General features: G+C 40.6%; 1 protein-coding gene across 4 annotated transcripts in view; it reads right to left on the bottom strand.

The window, feature by feature from the left end:
* Nucleotides 1–20,430, bottom strand: part of dock4b (dedicator of cytokinesis 4b) — a 138,007-nt gene that overhangs the window by 48,714 nt on the left and 68,863 nt on the right. For all 4 annotated transcript variants that reach the window (XM_086268196.1, XM_086268199.1, XM_086268197.1 and 1 more), the window contains exons 13-22: nt 14,591–14,716; nt 11,545–11,669; nt 10,844–11,006; nt 8,350–8,456; nt 6,130–6,283; nt 5,147–5,244; nt 4,825–4,908; nt 4,039–4,139; nt 3,122–3,203; nt 1,150–1,320 (exon numbers count right to left, since the gene is read on the bottom strand). In XM_086268196.1, coding sequence (XP_086124322.1) covers nt 1,150–1,320; nt 3,122–3,203; nt 4,039–4,139; nt 4,825–4,908; nt 5,147–5,244; nt 6,130–6,283; nt 8,350–8,456; nt 10,844–11,006; nt 11,545–11,669; nt 14,591–14,716 — 1,211 coding nt within the window. The remainder of the gene's footprint in view (nt 1–1,149; nt 1,321–3,121; nt 3,204–4,038; nt 4,140–4,824; nt 4,909–5,146; nt 5,245–6,129; nt 6,284–8,349; nt 8,457–10,843; nt 11,007–11,544; nt 11,670–14,590; nt 14,717–20,430) is intronic.

Raw genomic sequence — 20,430 nt, 5'->3', positions numbered from 1 at the left:
AGCTGGCTGTCAGATTCTCCTTCTTCCTGTCAGGTTTTGTCAGTTTCTCATTGAATAGTTGAGAAAAAAAGGACTAAATATCTCCCTTTGAGTCTCTCTTTTTGTAACACTAACGTTCTTCTTCTCTGGGACATTCTGGCAGAAGACAAATGCGGTTTTGTTTTCCAGCAACTGTCAAAGATGTTTTCTTTGAAGAAAAGATGTTTCATCCATTTAAATAAGGCAACAGGGGCCGTAACTGCCCAACTGAAGTAGCTTTTCTGAGTAATCACAGTGTGTTTACTAATTTTAGAATGCAGCATATCTAATTTTTGCATTAAATAAGCATAATTATATCAAAAAATATGTTCAAATCATGTTTTGTTTTTTTGCATTTTTACTTAACAGTATAAAATCTAAAACAGGAGTGACAGTTAAATACCAAATTGCCAATCTCAAGTTGTTCTGCACATGATAAATTCCATATGTGCAGGAAACAGTTTGCCTATCTGTATATGGGTTTGCTGCTTATGTTTTTGAGTGTGTATGTATTTGTGTATGCTGGCGTGTGTGTGCTAGATGTTACAGATTAAGTGGGATTAGTATTAGCCCGACCTGCATTCTCCCACTGCTATTGTTGTGTTGAGAATACAGATCAGAAGTCAGTGGGGGACTAAAACAGAGGTTTTCAGACAGAGCGCAGCTGGAATAGTTCAAGTTGCAACAACAATCTGATTCTTGAAGATTAAAAGTGAGGTTTTTGCAAAAATGTGTAGTTCATTATGGCTTCTAAAAGAAAAGACATGTTTAGATTTTGTGTGGGTGAGGTGAATTAGGATTATCTTTGGGGTCTTTAGCTTGTTTTGTTTTGGTCTTCTTTGAAATCAGTGAAGGCAGCTGCCCTGCTGTGCAGACCTCCCACTGATTAAGGAAAACCTGCCACAGAAATCCCTGTTCTGCCTCCAAACCCTCTGGCAGCATGAAATTCAATTACAGCCAATTTCTCACCTTTCACAACTGCATCAACAGGAGCCCCTGAGAAAGAAAACATCAAGTGGCGCACATTTTCACATTCAGATTCACACAATCAGGCGCATGTATGACAAAGCTGCAAAGATCTTAAGATACGCTCATGCCTGTCACTGATTTTTCACACAAGCCCATACACACCTGTGTCTGTGCGACGGGCGTGGTGCCTTTGTTCTCCTGCGAGAGGAAGAAGCGGATGGACATGAACAACTCGTGAATGCAGACTCTGAACTCTTCCTCATTCTGGCCTCCTGTAGCGAGCGAAAAGAGCCGACGGGACTGGATGATGTACTTAAAAATGTACTCGCTGGCCTGAGAGGAAAGAGGAAAAAAGAATTTGTCTTCTGCCGCCTGATGGAAAAAAGCACAAAAGTTCCTTCCAGGGAAAGTTGTCAGATAATAGAGAATTCGTACATTTTGTCCTGATGAATTTCATCCAATCTCTTATTATTTTATTTATCTCAAAGTCAAAAGTACCAGACTATTCAAGCAATTCTGATAATGAATTCATCATTTTGAGTTTTTGAGTCAAGCATGAAGAAATAAATTGAAACAAAACAAATAAGTCACTCTGGCATTGTGATCTCAAGGGCCACTTGAGGCTGTCCAGTACTCACAGATGTTAATGTGAGGGTGCCCAATTTAAAAACAGTAGTAGACAGATTTACAGTCAGGGTGGAGATTTATGCTTCAGTGGGAGATGTACACCATAACCACAAACCCCTCTGAAACCAAATACCATAACTTACAGTGTAAGCTAGCGTGAACCTCCTTAGATATAACCGATGCAATAAAGTAATGTGGCTAACTGCGCATCGCATCGAACAATCGCCTACTTATTAAAAGCAATAATAATGATAGCATCAATATAGGGCTCACATATGTCAACAAATTCATGGAGGGAGATCACTAAAGCTACTGGAATACAAAAAGAACTTTGGATGCCAATTTGTTCTTTCAAGGAACGTAGGAGCAAATTTCCACACACCTCAGCAGTTTAAATTGTATCTTTTGTATTGTATCCAACTGTAACTGTAAGGGCTTAAAGCTCTGGACAATTAATAGAGCGGCTGCTTTGAATAACAAGTTGGTGCCTTTAGCCATCTGCTCGGAGATCCCCTCAATTAATGTAAGTCACTGAACTGGATCTCTCCGACTGTATGTCCCGTGGAAGAGGTTTAATGCAATTACCTGACAAATAACATGGCTGCTTATTTAATTGTACCAACATACTGTCAAAGACGCCCATGCTCCAGTTTCTAAAGTGAGTAAAAGTTTTATTTTATTTATAAGTTGACTTACATGGCAGCAGGTATCTGTGTCTCTCTGATAGCATAAATCATGCTAGCAGTTACATGATTTATTTTTCCAAATTAGGTCATTTGTGGGTACAAAACAACAAACAACAACACTGAGTAAAATGCCCATCTTGAAGCTTCAAAAGCAATAGCTGACATTGATGTGACTACCAACGCCTTTAATATACAGTCTATGGCAAAGTCTTGAAATACATGAATTTAAATAAATAAAACAATTTTATTCATGATAACCTTTAATTTTATTTTTATTGAGCTCATTTATAATATAGCAGTTTTTTGACAGTGATCCGCTTTGCTTTTTTATTAAAAAAGGAATGTGCCTAAAGATAAGCACATCGACATGTTAGATACGCAATTAAACCCGTCTAAAGAGATTCTCTTGTCTGCTTCTACGTGGAAAAGCCTGCAAGCACATCTGCACTGTACCGCTTATTCATTATTTACTGCACTACAGATTACCATTTCACTTCTGGTGCAGAATCTATTCTGTGAATGTTAAACGAGGAGCCACAGTTTGGGTGCCGCAATGTGCTCCACTGACAGTGTGTCTGCATGAGTCATTAGAAAAATGTGATGAGGATTCCCAACACTAGAGGCACTGTGCTTCTGCTCATTAAAATTGCATGCAGTGTAATAGACACAGGTGGGGGATAACAAATGGTAGAAGAACGTATGAATTAGCAGGAGTGGCAGTGGATGGTGTCATTGTGTGCATGGGTGTATTTGTGTATCGATAAAGGCAGCTGCATTTACAGTTTGAAATACTGGCCTGGCTGTCTTTGTGCGTGCCTCACCTTGAGCACCTGCTGTATGTGATCCTGATGCTCTGCATCAACAATGCGGTCCACGTACCACTTCAGCACTTTGATCAGGTCCCTGGAGGAGAGACACACACACACACACACACACACACACACACACACACACACACACACACACACCGTACAACTAGTTACCACTAGCTGCATTGCTTCTCTCACTGGATTTGGCAAATATAGATGAGACAGTGTTATGTTTTAAAATGTAACAGTCTATCGTCCATTATTTAAATGAACTCTGGTCACATTAATTCATCAATACAATACTACAGCCATGTGTAATAATCATGAAACTGCGGGCTGACAAGAGTAATAAAAGCTCCTAGCCACCCACCCACTTGTAATCTGTTTCAGTTTTTTTTTACTGCTGCTTTAAACAGTCGAACTTTGAAATTAAACTCTTCAACTCAAGAGATCATCTTCATCCAGCGGTGCGCTTCTGACACATATGGCATTGAGTACTTATGAGAGTACTCTTTAAGTATCTTTGTTTCCTGTTTAGAACTTCTAGAAATGTGGCAGCGGTGTGTGTGCTTACAAAAGAAAGTTTAACAAAAATATCAGAAGACAGAAATGGGTACAGACTGAAAGAAACAACTGGTGAGGTGAGAACAGCAGGTGTGTGATGGAGGAGAAATGAAATCCAGGGAGACAAAAGTGAGCACAATTTTCTAATTCACTTTTCATCCACCAGGGGGCACCATAAGCATTTCATCCAATCTTCTATCAAAGCACATGACTGAGCAAAGCTGCCTCTCAGCATTGACGTAGGTTGGACTCTCTTGTCCAGCCTACCTCTTGTGATATCTTATTAGAATACAATGTGTGGTTCTGTGATGTAGCCTTGAAAATCTGCAGCATATGTTACAAGTGAATGCTAAAACATCACATACCTGTAGGACAAAGCTCCAGCAAAGTGGCTTTCGATGTAGGTGTCCATGACTGGTTTAAAGTGCTGGAATTTGCTGTCCTGGAGAAGGTTGATGATATGGACCTAGAGTAAACAGAGAAGACAACTTAAAAAAAAAAATCATGTTGGCATATCGCTTAAAAAACCCTAAAGAATTCTGTGTATTTTAATAAAGTTTTATCTAAGATGCATGAATGTAAAATTGTGCCTTTCATATGAGGCTACGAGATTAAAAAGAAGCGTATTTACATGCTGCACACAAATCTCTAGAAATATTTTTAAAAACCCATCACTTCATGTCTGCAGCTTGTTGTATGATCTGAGCTTGTCCAGCCACAGAGCACAAGTCCATTCGTCCAACCTGTTTGATTGATCTCGAGCAACATAAAGAAAACCTGATGGCTACAGCGGCCCACTAGACCTTTTCATCACTGATAACGCCAAAGTGAGAGGAGAAAGTGTGCTTGTGTGTCAGTGTGAAACTGATTTGGAGAGAGAGAGACATGAGGAGACAGAGACAGAAAGAAAGAGAGAAAGAGATCGATCTCCGGGCTCACACTATCAGCTCAGTGCAGCATGACCAGGTTGAGATTGCTTCAGCGAGCTCTGAAGCGTTACATCACTAGATCTTTCTCTTGGAGTTTGTGTATCTGCTCTTACTGTTGACTCAAACACTATCAGATGGCTCCTGATGTGAAGAAAAACTGAGAATGCGCACACACAAAAAAGAATCTGCGACACGACTGAGCCATTTGGACAACTGACTTACCAGTGAATCAAACACCTTAAGTCCATATCTCTGGGAGCTTTCATCCAAAATCCCGAAGAGGGTGTCCAAGGTGTCCTGGAGAAACTGTTAGAGAAGTACAAAACAGGCTTTCATTTCCTCAACCTGAACTTTAAATACATTTTGATTGAAATAAAACAGTGACACTTCATTCTTAACAGTGAGCTTTACTGTACAATATAAAGCGCCTTGAGGTGACTGTTGTTGTGATTTGGCACTTTTATATAAATAAAATTGAATTGAATTGAACAAGGCAAGAAAAGGCAGGGCCAAATCATGGATGAGAGTCTGTCTGCTGGCCTACTTTGACAATCTCCGAGCCATCGATCTCCTTCAGCTTTGATAAGCTGTCGTTGATCCTCTCAGGGTGGGCTCGCCACTTCAACAGGTCCAGCATATCACCTGAAGGAAGACAACAAGGAGGGGTAAGATGCAAAAAGACACATGACTTACAAACAGTGACAAGATCAAGATGATCAAGATCAAGATCAAAAAAAAAAACCCAACAACAACAACACATTATGAGGATTATGAGAGCTGCGTGCATCTCACATCACAAAGCATCATCAGGCCCTTCAATTATAGCCCCAAAGCCCCCAACGTATCCAAACAAATGATGACATTTTCAAGTGCAGCAGGATGAGGGAGATAAAAAGTCATTTTCCTGTGCAGGATTCCCCAGACATACGCATGAATAAAACATAAGCTTCAAGAAGAAAGTCTTTTAGCTGTCTCTGTTGAACCTGAAATGTCTTTTTGCAATTTTAGACTCAAAATTCTGTTTGTGTTGTTACATTACTGATTTTGGTTGTCTTAAAATGCATCTCAAAAGATAAATAAACAAAGAGCGTTGCAACTGAATTATGCTTGTAACTTTAAAGTTTCTATTCAAACACTGACTTAGTCTTCTAGCCATGCTGAAATCCCAAACCCAAAAGCATAAGGACTTATTAGTTCATTAGTGAGTTTTGCAGATCAGAAGCCGTTCCTACCACCTTGCATATTCACTGGTTTGTTCGCGCACTAGGGAGGGGAACATCAGTTCAACACTTGCACAGAACCCATCTCTTTGACTTCCCTTAACATATGGCATTTCTACATTTTCTTCAGCCTCTTTTGAAGCCCTGATTGCATTCTTTGTAACACTCGCTGATCTATAGAAGTACACAGAACCAGCTAGTGAAGTGCTGCACAACTAAACTCCCAATTAAAATCTGTAAAAGTGTGGCGGCCAAAAACAGTTCAGCAGGCAAGCGACCCAAATGTCGATGCCTGAGTCTTGTTTACCGTTCTGCGTGAGCTTGGTGGAGCAGAGGAAGCTGGTGATCCAGAAAGATTCCTTGGTTCCTTTCAGCGTCTGATTGTTAGACGGCAGGTTGGGCTTGGAGAACGGCTGCTTCAGGTAGCGTGAACAGTCAGCCAAGCTGGTGTTCTCCTCGCACTGCAAGGAAACCAAGCAAAAAAAATAAAGCACAACTTTTTTGAGCTGCCACTGGCATATGTTTTGGACAAGAGCAGAAGAATGCAACACTGAGGGTTCAAATGCCAGTTTGAACCCTCAGTGTGTCCGATTAAAAACAGAGAACGAGGGGAGATACAGGAAAAGGTGGATGATTTTTCTAATTACTTTTCAAAAAGATAATATTTGGGCATACCACATCAAAGATCTTGGGTGGAATCTACATCAGTCATATTGAGCCTGAAAGGATGAGTAAGGAGGATTCACACAGGCATCTTTTCAGGCTTTAATACTCCTTCTTTGCATTCATTTGAACTAAGTAATGACCTGTATTGCCCGATAACTGACCAGCAGATCCATCGCTTTGCTTTACTTGCAATAGTAAATAGTTTACATTTTTGTCTATTCAAAAGCTTCAGTGCTCGTTTCAGGGCCTAATCATGTCTGTAAATATTTTGTGAGAGGTAGGTGGTTGCTCTTTAACTTGTCATCCAACATCAAAGTAAAGGAGAAGTTGATCCTCATGGTGGCTAATCATCCTGTCATATATTGAAGTTAGAAATAGGCTCGTTTCCGAACAAAAGTGTTATTAGCTTTCCTTGTAAATCTCTGAACCATCAGAAACCCCCAACTGTTGAAGCAATATGTGTGACTTCACCAACTGCCTCTGCAAGCTCCTTTGCAACCAACCTCTGAATCAGACCCTTCTTTTCATGTTGTGTCTGATTCCACTGTTATATCTGTTGTCATTAAGGCCTGGTCTGCTTGGTACCAAGAATCTTGTTGCTGCTCTCCTTCCTCACCCTCTTATGTGGGGAAATTGCTTAAACAGAGGCATAGATAAATTACTGTTTATGAAGGTAAAAAAACAAAAGACAGTCTTCTTTTTACTGAAGAGGTCTTGACTGAAATTAGATTGTCTTGTGTTATGGATTTAACATGCAGTCCTACATCTGAAGCTGTTTGAGCTCCAAAGCTACCAAAGAGTTTGGACTGCTCCTGTGTGTCTATTTTAGGCCTGAGGAGAAACTAGGCCATGCAGTTTCATTGAGCTTTTCAGCAACTTTCATCTGGCATTACAATGGGCCTTTACCCCCCTCTATGGTGGAGACACACAGGAAAAAGAAAGCAGTCCACTAAAACCAGCAGGCTCAAAACCTGGGGTTTGGTAAGACTAAATCTTGCAACCTGACATGAAAAAGTACAAAGAAAATAGCATTTTTCTTTGTATTTATACACTGTTGAACTAAACCATAGATAATCATAGAATAAATACATCATATTTTTGGACCCCTTACTGCCAATAAAATGCATGAATGCACTCATGTTTCTTTTCCTTCCACAGAACTGGACACACCCTTCGCCTGCAGCTGAGGAAAAGCATCTAGTCTGCAATTATTCCGAATTACACCCAAGACAGCATTGCAGCAGCTTTTAACTGGGGATACTGGTCATTTTACTTGTTTCAGACCTTTGATACGACAAACCTGTGAGTCGCTTAAAACGTAGGGAGAAAAGGTGAATCTAAATAAAGAGATGCAGACTAACAAACAGAAATACAGCAACACTTACGCCTGGTTAAATTCAACCTCACAGCTTGGCAATGTTATGTAAGCGGACATTACTCGCTGGCGTGCAACCCTGTAATTGAGTGATGCGAGCTGTTTGGTGGCCGGTGGCTCTTAACTGTATCATAAAAGACTCTCACAATTTGCCATTTAGAGACAATGATTCACGTAATCATATACAGGGCACAATCCCATCCAAATTATCCTTGACAGCACCTGTGAGATGCAAAACAATCAACAGGTTCAGTTAAGATCACGGCTAAGCTACAATCTACTGATGGACATGAGATGATATCTTTTTTTTAAGATATCACAATCTTAGATGAACCTACACAACACTGTGAAGGTTTCTGCAGTAAAAACTATATACACTATATATAAGCCAAAAACGAATATCCTGCCAAGAAGAGGTTAAAATTGATTTGGTACTCCCCCCCCAGTCAAAGCCTACAGTAGATGGTGAGGGTATGCAGGTCTTACCTTATGGATAATGAGCTCATGGGTGCCATCTGGCAGAGTCCTTCCGTCCTCTTGCATCAGAGGAACAAAGGAGTAGCCAAACAGTTTCTTCTCTCCCTTGTCTTTAGCTGTCAAACAACAACACATGGACGTGATATTGAGTCCAAAAATAGAACAGCCCAGACTGCGTCAAAACAAAAATGCTTTCTTTTTTAGACTTAACAGCAGCAAATTAATATGTTGAATTCTTAGTATGTTTCCAGGGAGAAGAAAAGTATTTATTCAAAGGCTCTGTGAGTAACCTTTGACTGCTGAAGGTGCCAATCAGTGGGTATACAAGTGCAAAGATGTGCAAACGAAGTGCATGCTCCTGCTCATTTTAGCACAATCAAACATCAAGAGCATTGGTTGATATAGGGTAAACAACAGAGGTTTAAATATATAAAACCTGAGCTTTGCATATGTAAGGCAATTAATTTTAATTTTGAAACGTGATGTAATTTTTTTTTTTTTTTTCTTAATAACAGGAAAATCTAAAGGACACCTCACCTGTACTCGGAAATTCACTACCCCTTTAATCACACTTGCATAACGGTAGGATGTGAGGTAACTAAGCAAAAAGTTGTTGTTTTTTGGGGGTTTTTAAGTTGATTTACTCTTTTGAGGATTTCATTAATGTGGGAAGCTTTATCTGAAAGTTCTGGGCATAATTTGCAGTATGAACACATGTAATCTGATTTATCTGCTGCCTTAGCAGTGAAATGTTAATGCGTGCACAGCGGGAAGCAAAAGCGGAGCATGGAAAGTTTCTATTTCCTTTTATTGCAACACCAGTGATTTATTTAACAGTGTCTACTAGTCTGTTGTGAGTTTGTATGTTTGTGTGTGTTGTCTTTCCCAAGAGAAATACGTTTTTAATGCATCAAACTAGAAACTGTTGTCTCATTTCTCTCTGGCTTGTTATTCAGGTTTTCTACTCACAAAGACCACTAATTACCATTGCAATCAAAATAACATTTTTAGTTCTATCTGCAGCTTGGATCATGGATAAGGGGAGTACAACAACAAAATTTAACAGATAGGCCATCAGTCCAGTCATATATGCCATGACAATGAGAAGTTAAAGTGGAGACGGGTTATAAAGTGGCTTGTAGCCGTGCAGCAGTAATGGAGGCAGGCTAAACCACTGCCCAGGTACCCTATGCTAAGTATAAGGGCATCAGCATTGGCTGATGTTGGACCTGAGCCTAACTTTGCGTCCTGAATGATTGCTGGTACCATTATGCCACTGCAGTGCCACTTCATTGGGACAATCAAGGCAAGTACTGCTAACCCGGTGAAATCTAAAAAGCAATATCAATTAAAAAAACAAAGTTAAAGCAGTCACTCTTGTTATATATAAAACAGTATTCATCCACTATAAGTTACTGCTTGTTTGCAACATCCTTTAAATTACAGCCTTCTTGTGGCCGCAGTTTGTAATTATCTCAGGTTGCCTTTTTGTAAAGAGTCCAAACATGGCAGTTTTGAGGCTCTATAATGGAAGGAACTGCTTAATAATTCACATTATTAATAGAAAAATAAGTGCAAGACCCACACGCAGTAACATGCCGTTTTATTCATAAAAGGTACAGCTTCTCTTGTAAATTGATTCAACTGGTTCAGAACTGTACTGTATAAACAACCAGTTAATAAAGCATTGCACAGCTTATACTGGCAGGTCCTTATTGTTCCTATTAGCCCCATTTAGAAGCAACACTGGATAATAATGAGTTCAAAAACAAATTAGCAGTTAAAGGCATAGTCAGAAAACCAAACCTTCCATTAAGCCTTAACTGAAAATGAGAGTGTGTGCTAATCAGAATTTTGCAGGCAGCCCTTATAACATGTGTAATATGGCCTCCTCAGTTTGGTGTCACCACAGGCTTAAATTGGGATCTTAATAGGCAGCCTTTAGGTGGGAATACTAGCACTGCCAGCAGTAATAAGGCTACTATATCTGCTGCACACAGCCACACAGCCTCACGGCTTGGCATAATAATATCGACTTGTTATGAGAGAAGAGACCGGGCCTTCTCCCCAAAGCACAGAAAGAATGTGAGAGGGAGTGAGGCATACTTTGATTATAATTAAAGTTTTGTCTCATTAGGAAATGAGAAGTTGGACAAACTAGTATCAGTACCAAAGTAAAAAAAAAAGAGCTTAAACACTTGGACACCGTCTATGTGGAGTGGGCACAAGGCTGGAGGGCTGGTAGGTTGAAGCAAGCAAGGAAAATGAATACTTCTTTCAAAGGTTTATCAGTGATGTGCCTGGAATTGCAGGGCACAGTGGAGTCAGTGCAGGATGTCTGGTCTTTATCTTCAACTTCCCAAGGTATTCAGCTGTGAAGAATGCAGCTCCTCACGCATTCACACCACAAGCCGACGGTGTATTAAAATGTGCGAAAACTTGCTAAAAATGTGGTCGCTTAACCTTTCCTGAATAAATAAACGACAAACCTATTTTCACTTACTGGAGCAATGTCGAAACTCAAAGCGGACGTGCGACCCCCGAAACATGTCGACCGGAATAGGGAGCTTGATCTGGTCGCCCCAGCGGGGACTGTTGTTGTGATACAACACCAAGGAATGGTACTCATCCACACTTGGTTCACCTGAGCCAGCTGTCACATGACCCTGAAAGATATAAAGAATGTTATATTATATTAACGTTTCCCAAACAACAACAGAAAAGTCAGAAAAGAGAATGGCCTCAAGGGCGAGGCAGACCGAAAAGGACATTGTGAATTAATATATCAGCTCGAAATGTGTTGTAAACCTTCCAGAGCCAACAAAAGGCAATAAAGTGAGGAAGACAAGGTTTACATTTGTGTTTATGTGTTTTGGATGGGGGTTGCGTGCCATGTAGTGGCAGCAGCAGTGACAGCAGGGTTATATTTGACTCTATTTTCTGTCCAAGGCCTAGGCTGTGCAGGAAACCACAGAGGCAGACTGTCACAGTGCTGCACCAGAAATGGGCAACACACTAGAGAGACACTTAGCCCTCATCTGGGTCAGCAGTGCTTAGATGAAGAGATTTGCTCCAAAAAAGACGCTTTTTTTTTCCCTTAATAGTGTGCAACTGGTTAGGGATTTAAATCTATTAGCCTTAGTTGTTGTGTCTAGCAACAAAACTGTTTATATTTGCTAAGTAAGACACAAAAGCAGTGTTCACCTTTAGGATCTGTCCATCAATATCCAGCACATACACGGTGATCTCTACATTCCTCGCCACGCTCTTCCCCCCCTTCTCAAACTCTCCTTTCTCCAGTGTGATGTAAAGGTCGTTTCTCATCACTCCTGCAGGAAAGAGGCAACAAAGCATTGATTATGCACATGAGCTAGCATTATTAATGAGAGCGCTGCAGATTCTCTGCGTAATTCCTCCTGGCAGGGGTGGACAGCGTTTACATTAGGTGGCATTTGATGATATATTTTCTGGTGACATGAAATATGACATCTGGCTGTCAGAATGTTCAACAATTAAAGACTGCTCTTTGTGTGTGTGTGTGTGTGTGTGTGTGTGTGTGTGTGTGTGTGTGTGTGTGTGTGTGTGTGTGTGTGTGTGTGTGTGTGCGTGTGTGTGCGTGCGTGCGTGCGTGCGTGCGTGTGTGAGATGGGGACACTGGCATTTTTAAGTAATTGAGAAAAGAAAATAGTAATTGTTATAACATTTTAACATGTCAAACTGTCATTGTGGTTGAGCCTGACAAAGGTCAAAACAGGGGGTAAAAGGGGGAGGATGTGGATTTTGTTTGTTAAAGCAAAGAATTATCGACTCGTGAGGTTGAATACATGTACTGGGCTTTCAACCAGTTATACCATTTTCTTATTACTCTTATGTGTCTGAACAGGTGAGCAGTATTTAATATTTTACTTGGGGGGGAAGCCTGAAGGTATTAATTCTGGGGGGGTTTTGTTCTTTCTTTTTTTTTCAGATATTTAATAATTGCTATTCTGTTTGCTTTTTAATGATTTCTGAGTTTTATTTATTTATTTTTTATCCTTCATGGGGGCCACAACCCCCAGGGCTCAGAAGCAAGGACAGCACATGAAACGATTCACAAACACAAATCGCACAAATGAATAAATAATGTACGTGTATTCAAATTGGAACAGAACCCTCACTCTTTCCTATTAATCAATCTATCCCAGGACATAAGCTTACAGTAACTGTGCATATTCATACTGTTTGGGAGCATAATCATTGTTCAGTATGACTTCAAGCTAAAAAATCTGACTTATAAACAACCCTGCAACAAATGCAGCCTTTTCTGTGCTTCTCATGTGCTGCAATCTGGGAAAATAATCTGAGGAAGAAATAATCTTTGTCTTTGTTATAACTGCAGCTGTTCAATGACTGCAGCCATTCATATACGGTTTCCTGTGGTGGGGGAGTATAAATGCAAAGTGTGCTGGGTAAGTAAGAAAAAAAATGTATGTGGTTTGACAAATAACTTCGGCAGGTTTCAGTGGTCGTGTCTATCATTAGAGTTAGCACTTATTATCTACTCTTAATCAGACCGCTACACTCTTCTTCTTCTTCATGATGATTTCGACTATATACATTCACCCCAACGTTATACATACAAGTATATGTACACACTCACACACATACACACAAAGAGCACAGGAAGGTCGACAGGAACACTTTTTTTTTTAATGTACAATGGGAAAAGGGGAAGTGGAGACGGTGGGGGGAGCAGCTGGACGGAGAAAAGAGTCTGTTTGTGTGTGACAAAGAAAATGAGAGGAAAGATCGCACACAAAACGTGGAATGAGAAATAAGAGGAAAAAGGAGGAAAGGCAGTCTCCTTTGCTCCTTTGCCCATGGGCAGACTTGCACAAGCAGAAAGGGTGAGAGCACTCAGCGTTAAGGGTTTGTACCGGTAGCCAGAAAAAGACAAAGGAGATGGTGTACATAAATCTTTGTTAGCGAGGCGCTGGGGGGGCCCACAGTATGTGGTTCCTCTATATCTGTGTGACCAGACAGCATATCTAGCTTTTTTAAGACATCAGCTTTTCTGTTGAAAAAGTCCCCTTATGTTCAGCTGCCTCAGAGAGCTAATTCAGCCAGTAGTTTCCTTCCCTACTTTTCCCCGGGCGTGTGTACATATAAACATGTGGCTGTGTATTTGGTACCCAGGCGATAAGACCCAATTCAGCTAAGCCCGAGGTGCATTTACAGAAGCAGCCAAGTGTCATCTCTCTACCTTTAACAGCATGATTCATCTTTGTGAGGGTGGAATTCAAATATCTCTCGATTCATGCAGTAGGCAGAGATGTTGGGTGTAAACACGACAACTATAATAAGAATAACTATAATAATTTTGAGACAGGCCAACAAATACAATACAAAACAGAGTACCAAAACAAAAAAAATATACTGTTAACAGCCTCAAGTCTGTCAGCTAAAACTTTATGTAACAAACATTGACGTATGATAGGACGCATTAGGTCTACCCACACCTGCTGGCTGTGCAATAGTTATTGGAACCCCGTATTTACAGACAATAAATATGTTTTTACCAATAGCAGCAGCAGTTTATGTGTGACAGAAAAAAACATTAGGAGGCGCAGGTGCTCAGTAAAAACCCCTCTGTCATAATAAGGTGGGGGCACTGTTCAAATCATCCAGCTATGGCCTGGCTGTCTGCTAAACAGCCTAATACTGTCTGATGACTCGGACATTGGTGTGTATATGACAGTCTACATACGTGTGAGCTCTGCTCTCGCTGTAATAAACTCTCGACCCCTTGCTCAATGCTAGCTTTGAGGGATTACAGCCACTCAACGTGAAAATAAAGAGTGTATGAATGGAACGACAGACGACCCTTCTGTCACCCGTGATCAGAAAAACAGCAATAAAACGAAATAAGAATAAAAACACAATTCTTAGTTAGTTTTGACTCAGCCGATAAGCAAAGCTACACAACAAATGGTTCATTGCACCCTGAGGGAAATGAGCGATTATATGAGAGACTGATGTGATGTGTCACATCAAATAAGCGCTTCTACTGACCCAAAGACAACGTGAAGTGAGTAATGGACACAGTTATCTTGCTTTATAGAGGTAAATTGCCCCCAACTGTAAATGTGCCCTTTTTAAATGACACAGCACACTTATTTTTCCACAACACCATGACTATTAGTCCCCCGGCCCCACTTTGACAACAACTGCTTTGAGACCTACAAAGTAATGTTGGTTTGTGGTATCCTACCTGGCATGATGACATCAGAGAAGCCCAGTTTCCTGGTGATTGACACACCACGGGTGAAAAGGACCATGTACTCCCGTCTTAGTTGATCTATATCCCCATGGAGGAGCTGCAAAGCCACTGCCAGACCTAAAAATCAGAGAGTGATAACATTCATTAATGAAATATCATGTTCTCATCAATTTATCATCTCTTACCCCTCACCAAAGCTCAAAATATATAACAACCATATTCCAAACCATATACAGTTAGCAACTTTAAGGCTGGACGAAAATAGCACGTTCACAAGAGCACATCTCAAGTTTTATTCCAGCAGACTGGATTTGCAAACCATTACACCTGTCAGTGATGACATTTACATGTATAGAAAGCAAGCAGACACCCACACATATATAAACAAGTAATGCAAACAGTCTGCGAGTCACCCCGCAGCTCTTTTTTTATTAAGAGGAAATCCTACATGATGGCTGTCGTCTCAGTTCAATATCCTTATGCAATAACTCCAAATGTCAGCAGAGCTAAATTAAAGCGTCAGCTTGTATTTAGAGCTCAAAACGCATCGCCTTGATGTCTCTGCCTGTCCAGAGAAGCAGCTACATAAACAGCCTCACAGCAAGGGAATATGCAGGAGACGAGACGACGACAACAATTATTATTGTTGTGCGTGTTTCGGGGAAAGTTGGGAGGCAGTGGTGAAATGGTTCATTAGCTGTAAGAGGTTTGAGTCAATGAGAGTCAACAAAGAGACGTGACTTGTTTGCAAACTGGGTAGAGACACACTGGACTACACTACCTTACAGAAGCAGAGAAAAAGAAGAAGAAGTACAAGAGATGAATAGCACGTTGAAAGCATAAAATATGTATGTTGCGTCTGTGATAATGTTACCTGTAGAAAGTGCCTACGTGAAGCCTATTTAAACAGGTTCTAAAACGGTGTCTTCTGGGTAATTTTCAAAGGCCACATATGACAGTACAGCAAGGCAAAAGCTTTCAGCGTCAATGGTCAATGGTAACTTTATTGTCCCTGATGGGAAATTGATTCGCAGTATGTCAAAACAAACAACAAACATACAGCCAACACATCACGTACACTCATTAAAAAAATACTATAATATAATATAAGCCTGATAAAACAACCTAGATATTCCATCGAAAAAAGTGCAATGTGCAATGGCAACAACACTTACAATTTAGTGTTGTTAATTAAGATAATAGCACTAGGTACAAATGACAATTTGTGTCGCTTTGTCTTCACTGCAGTCATTTTATAACGACGACCTGATGGAAGCAGTTGAAAATCGTTAAAGAGAGGATGATCTGAACACAACAGGACAGAAGTTGCCTTCCTCAGCACCTGCCTGTTATAAAAGTCCACAAGCTGGACCTGAGACCTCCCTGAAATCTTGCCCACCACTTTAACCAGATTGTTAAGTCTGGTCTTATTATCCATGGACATACTACCGTACCAAGCAATGATACAGAAAGTTAAAACAGATTCAATAAAACTTTTATAAAAGAGAGTCATCATTTCAGATGAAACATTAAAACCTCTCAACCTCCTTAAAAAGTGTAGCTGTTCTTTCGATATGTCAGTTCATTGTGCATTCTATTTTAACACAATTAAATTACTTACTATTTTCTAGTACTTTCAGCTCATTCTTACCTGAACAAACTTTAAAAATTAGTGTTCACCAGATTAGCATGCCTAATGGTTCAGTCACGCTAGCGTAAAAATAGGACGATAACTTCCTTGTAACTAAGAACAATCAGTGGTTGCACCACAACTGCACTGAACTCTTTTTTTGCATTGGTAAACTGACTGTAGAGGCTGAGCATGCAACTCCTCTAACCTCCGTTGACCATTTTCAATCACAAGTGTACAGGTCGCCTGGTGGGAAGCAACCTGCCTCCAAACAATTGCAGTCTGACGCAGATTGAGTGCAATCACTCTCAGACACACTGGAAATAACTGCCCTATAAATCATACATACAGACAGGTTGTTCACACATTGCAATCAATCCGAGTCCCAGTGGATTTATGCTTTAGTGTTAAATCTGTGCTGCAGGTACACTATAACCACAAACCATTCTGAAACCCTCCAATGTAACATGCACATGACATGCACCCTCCTAGAAACGTATCCAAATGTCACCATCAGTGCAGTCACAAGTGGTGTTTGCCACTTGCACAGGCTACGTCGTAGGATCTATGCAGATTCTCTTCAAAAGTTTAATTCAGGTGTCGGACTGTGTTGACAATTGCAACTCACTGCAATGTGTCTCTTTCCAACCTTGTACTTAGCTGGTTATATTCTGGTTATACTCATAGATATAAAGCAAACTTGTCAAGCGACATTTTTATGTTAAACTGCCACGCTGCTGCAACTACGTCACTATTTGTGGAGAAATTTCTCAATTTGTGTTTCAAATCTCAGAAGTTTGGGTTCTATCTGAGATCTGAGTTTGGTTTTTAAACCCTTAGTTAAGCATTTGCATCTCACTTTTGCTCTATGTCACTGTGGACAAGCTGCAGAGCCACTGTCAGGCCTATAAATAAGATAATGATAGCATTCAATATAGGATTTCAGCATATTATAATATCATTGCATCATAATCCTGTTCCAAACAGTAAACAGTGAGCAATGTTGTATCGCTGAGATAACAGCGTAATCAAAAAGTGACAACCCATTTTATTACAGTAGACGAAACTTGTAAACCACATAACTAAAATGATACCAGAGATAAGTGACAGTTGCATGTATGAAAACCAAACAGTCACATACACACACATTTAAACAGGTCATCACTTGCATCCATTACTGTATCTTACTTTTGCTTTAGCTGTCTACCAAGTGTAACAGTGAGTTGGTGAATTTGTAGACAAAACCAGTCAGTGCTGTTACTACAGACGGGTATCAATACAAATATAGATTGCAGGAGTAATGCAACTTTTTCCCTTAAAATTCGCAGCTAAGCTGTTTCACACATGAACTTCACACAACCTTATTCAAAGTTGCGTGAAGTTCATCTGTGGCACACATCACGAAGAGTCTACTTCCGATGCATTCGTGCTAGTGGAAATACAGGGTACGTTACAGGTCAAAGCACCGGAATATTAGCTGTGCTTTTGACCATCAGTGCAATCTACTGACTTTGTATCAGGAAGCAGTGAAATAGATAAATACTGCCTTCTATTTGTGTTCCCACATGTTCCTCTGTTGGCTGGCTTACTCGGGGCTGCAGAGCACATGTGAAAGGGGCTTTAGATTTTTCATTACAACTGAAAATTACTGTAATTGCTTTATTATTGTAAAACTGAACTCAAGTCAGTCTTAATTTCACTTCGACCAAGCATATTGTATTTTCCGCTTTGTATGTAACAACAACAACAACAACAAAACAAAACAAAACAAAAAAACATAGACCTATGTATAAATGCACAGCCTAGGGCACAATACAAAAGTTTGACGTAGACAGATCTTCTTTTCATTTGCTGAATGGACAAATCCTAAAACCCAGTCAGAGGTAACCACAAATGGTCAGTCAGCTTTCTTTGTTAACCTGGGCTTTTGATTCAGGCATGTTCATAAAAAAGAGGTTGTTTGACTCTTCTTCAGCACAAAAAGAACCTACTCATTTCAAACAGAGGGAACAGGTTGGGGAGACATATGAAGGTTCTGGCAAATTACAGCACAGGTCCTGAGCAAATGTGATGAATGTAGTTCAAATATGAATCTATTGCTAATCTCTCACATTATAGCTGCACATTAGAGCTTCAAACTCGATATGTTTAAAAATGATGCTAAACAAGACCAATCAGTTTTCATAATGAAGTTTAAAAAACAACAACAAAAATACTTGGCCAAGTGAAATTAACCAATTCATTAAAGATTTTCTGATATATAGATATATAGATATATACACATATACATATATATACACATACATATACACACATACATATACACACACACACATATATATATATATATATATATACACACACACATATGTGTGTATATATATATACACACACATATACACATATATAACATATATATAATATATATGTATATATACATATATATTAGGTGTCGTTTGGTATATATACATATATATGTATATATACATATATATTAGGGGTGCAACGATACTCGTATTGATATTGAACCGTTAGATACAGTGCTTTCGGTTCGGTACGCATATGTATGAACAATACAAAATTTGTAATTTATTTTATCAACTTTCCTTCTGACGATGCCTAGGCTGCACTGTCGAGCGCAGATCCACTGAGCGCTCAACACAGACAGCATCGTCAGAAGGAAGAGTGCAGGGCAAGCTAGCGAGACAGAAGTTAAGCTCTCCTTGTAACATGGCAAATTGAACCTCCCCCACCCTCATTCAGATCTAGCGTTTGGAATTATTTTGGTTTTCATGTGAGGTATGACTCTGAAGGTAAGCGCGTCATGGACTAAAGTAAAACAGTATGTTGGATGTGCCACGCAATGCTCAATTACATGGGTGGGAACTAGTGTGTTAGCGCAGTTAGCTCGTTAACTCATTGGCCGTCTAAGCACGGGGCGATCAGGGGTAGCTCGTTAACGGAGATTTGCCGTGTTGTGGCGTTAACGTCATTTCAACGAGATTAACGCTGACAGCACTAGTGGGAACACAAGGAATACGACTGCACATTTACACCGACATCATCCTAGTGCAAAGACAAGTGGAAGTAGACAAAAACAACACACATGCATGCTACAAACTTTACCCGAGTCATTTAGACAGCCGTTAGCACATGATTCTCCTTATGGGGACCTGATATGTTTAATATTGTAGCGAGCTCAGACAAGGAGGAGACGGAGGTGTCGTTTGGTCTTGCTTCCCGTGAGCTAGCCAGGGAGCACCGCCGTTTATTGACATCTGCAGAAGAACACTGCCGCTAGCTAACTGCTCAGCGCGGCAACCGCACAGCAACAACAACAACACCACACAGGGCGCCCTCTGACCCCGGAAGGACACACCGTCGCAGCGAGAGGGCGTCACCCGTCACTATGGCAACATAAACAAAACATAACTGTACAAACAGAACCCCGGACAGCCCTGACCCGCTACATAGCCCCCACCTAAGGGGTCAGTTGTCCCCGACGACCCCATTACCCCACACAAAGTCCTGCAAATGTCCAGGTGCCTTCTTTTGGCGCACCGGCCGGTCACGACCGGCGGTGGAAAAGTCATTCGGGTCAGAACATGGGGTGCCACCATCATCCCACTTCTGACACCAATGTGGCGAGCTCAGACAAGGAGGAGACGGAGGTGTCGTTTAGTCTTTCTTCCCGTGAGCTAGCCAGGGAGCACAGCCGTTTATTGACATCTGCAAAAGAACACTGCCGCTAGCTAACTGCTCAGCGCGGCAACTGCTCAGCGCGGCAACCGCACAGCAACAACAACAACAACACACAGGGCGCCCTCTGACCCCGGAAGGACACACCGTCGCAGCGAGAGGGCGTCACCCGTCACTATGGCAACATAAACAAAACATAACTGTACAAACAGAACCCCGAACAGCCCTGACCCGCTACAATATGCTGCTGAGAATATAGCCCAGAAGAAGCGTATAGTATAGCTTTTATTTTGGAAAGAGCCATTTCTCTGTAATAAACTCTCTCTCTCTCTCTCTCTCTCTCTCTCTCTCTCTCTCTCTCTCTCTCTCTTGCTCTAGTGTTAGCGTTGTGCAGTAAGTTCATTTTACTTAATGCATGGAAATTCCTGACAGCATGTTATTGCAACTGCACAGCCTCATTCATGATCTTACTTACAACATAGTTATGGATACACTCTGTGTT

Source organism: Aulonocara sp. 'chitande type north' Nkhata Bay, linkage group LG17 (assembly GCF_057382095.1).
Source record: "Aulonocara sp. 'chitande type north' Nkhata Bay isolate Kocher_YH1m ecotype deep benthic linkage group LG17, A_spYH_male_GT1.1, whole genome shotgun sequence".
Taxonomy (NCBI): domain Eukaryota; kingdom Metazoa; phylum Chordata; class Actinopteri; order Cichliformes; family Cichlidae; genus Aulonocara; species Aulonocara sp. 'chitande type north' Nkhata Bay.
The sequence above is the reverse complement of the archived record's forward strand: the minus strand, read 5'-3'. Positions and strand labels throughout refer to the sequence as shown.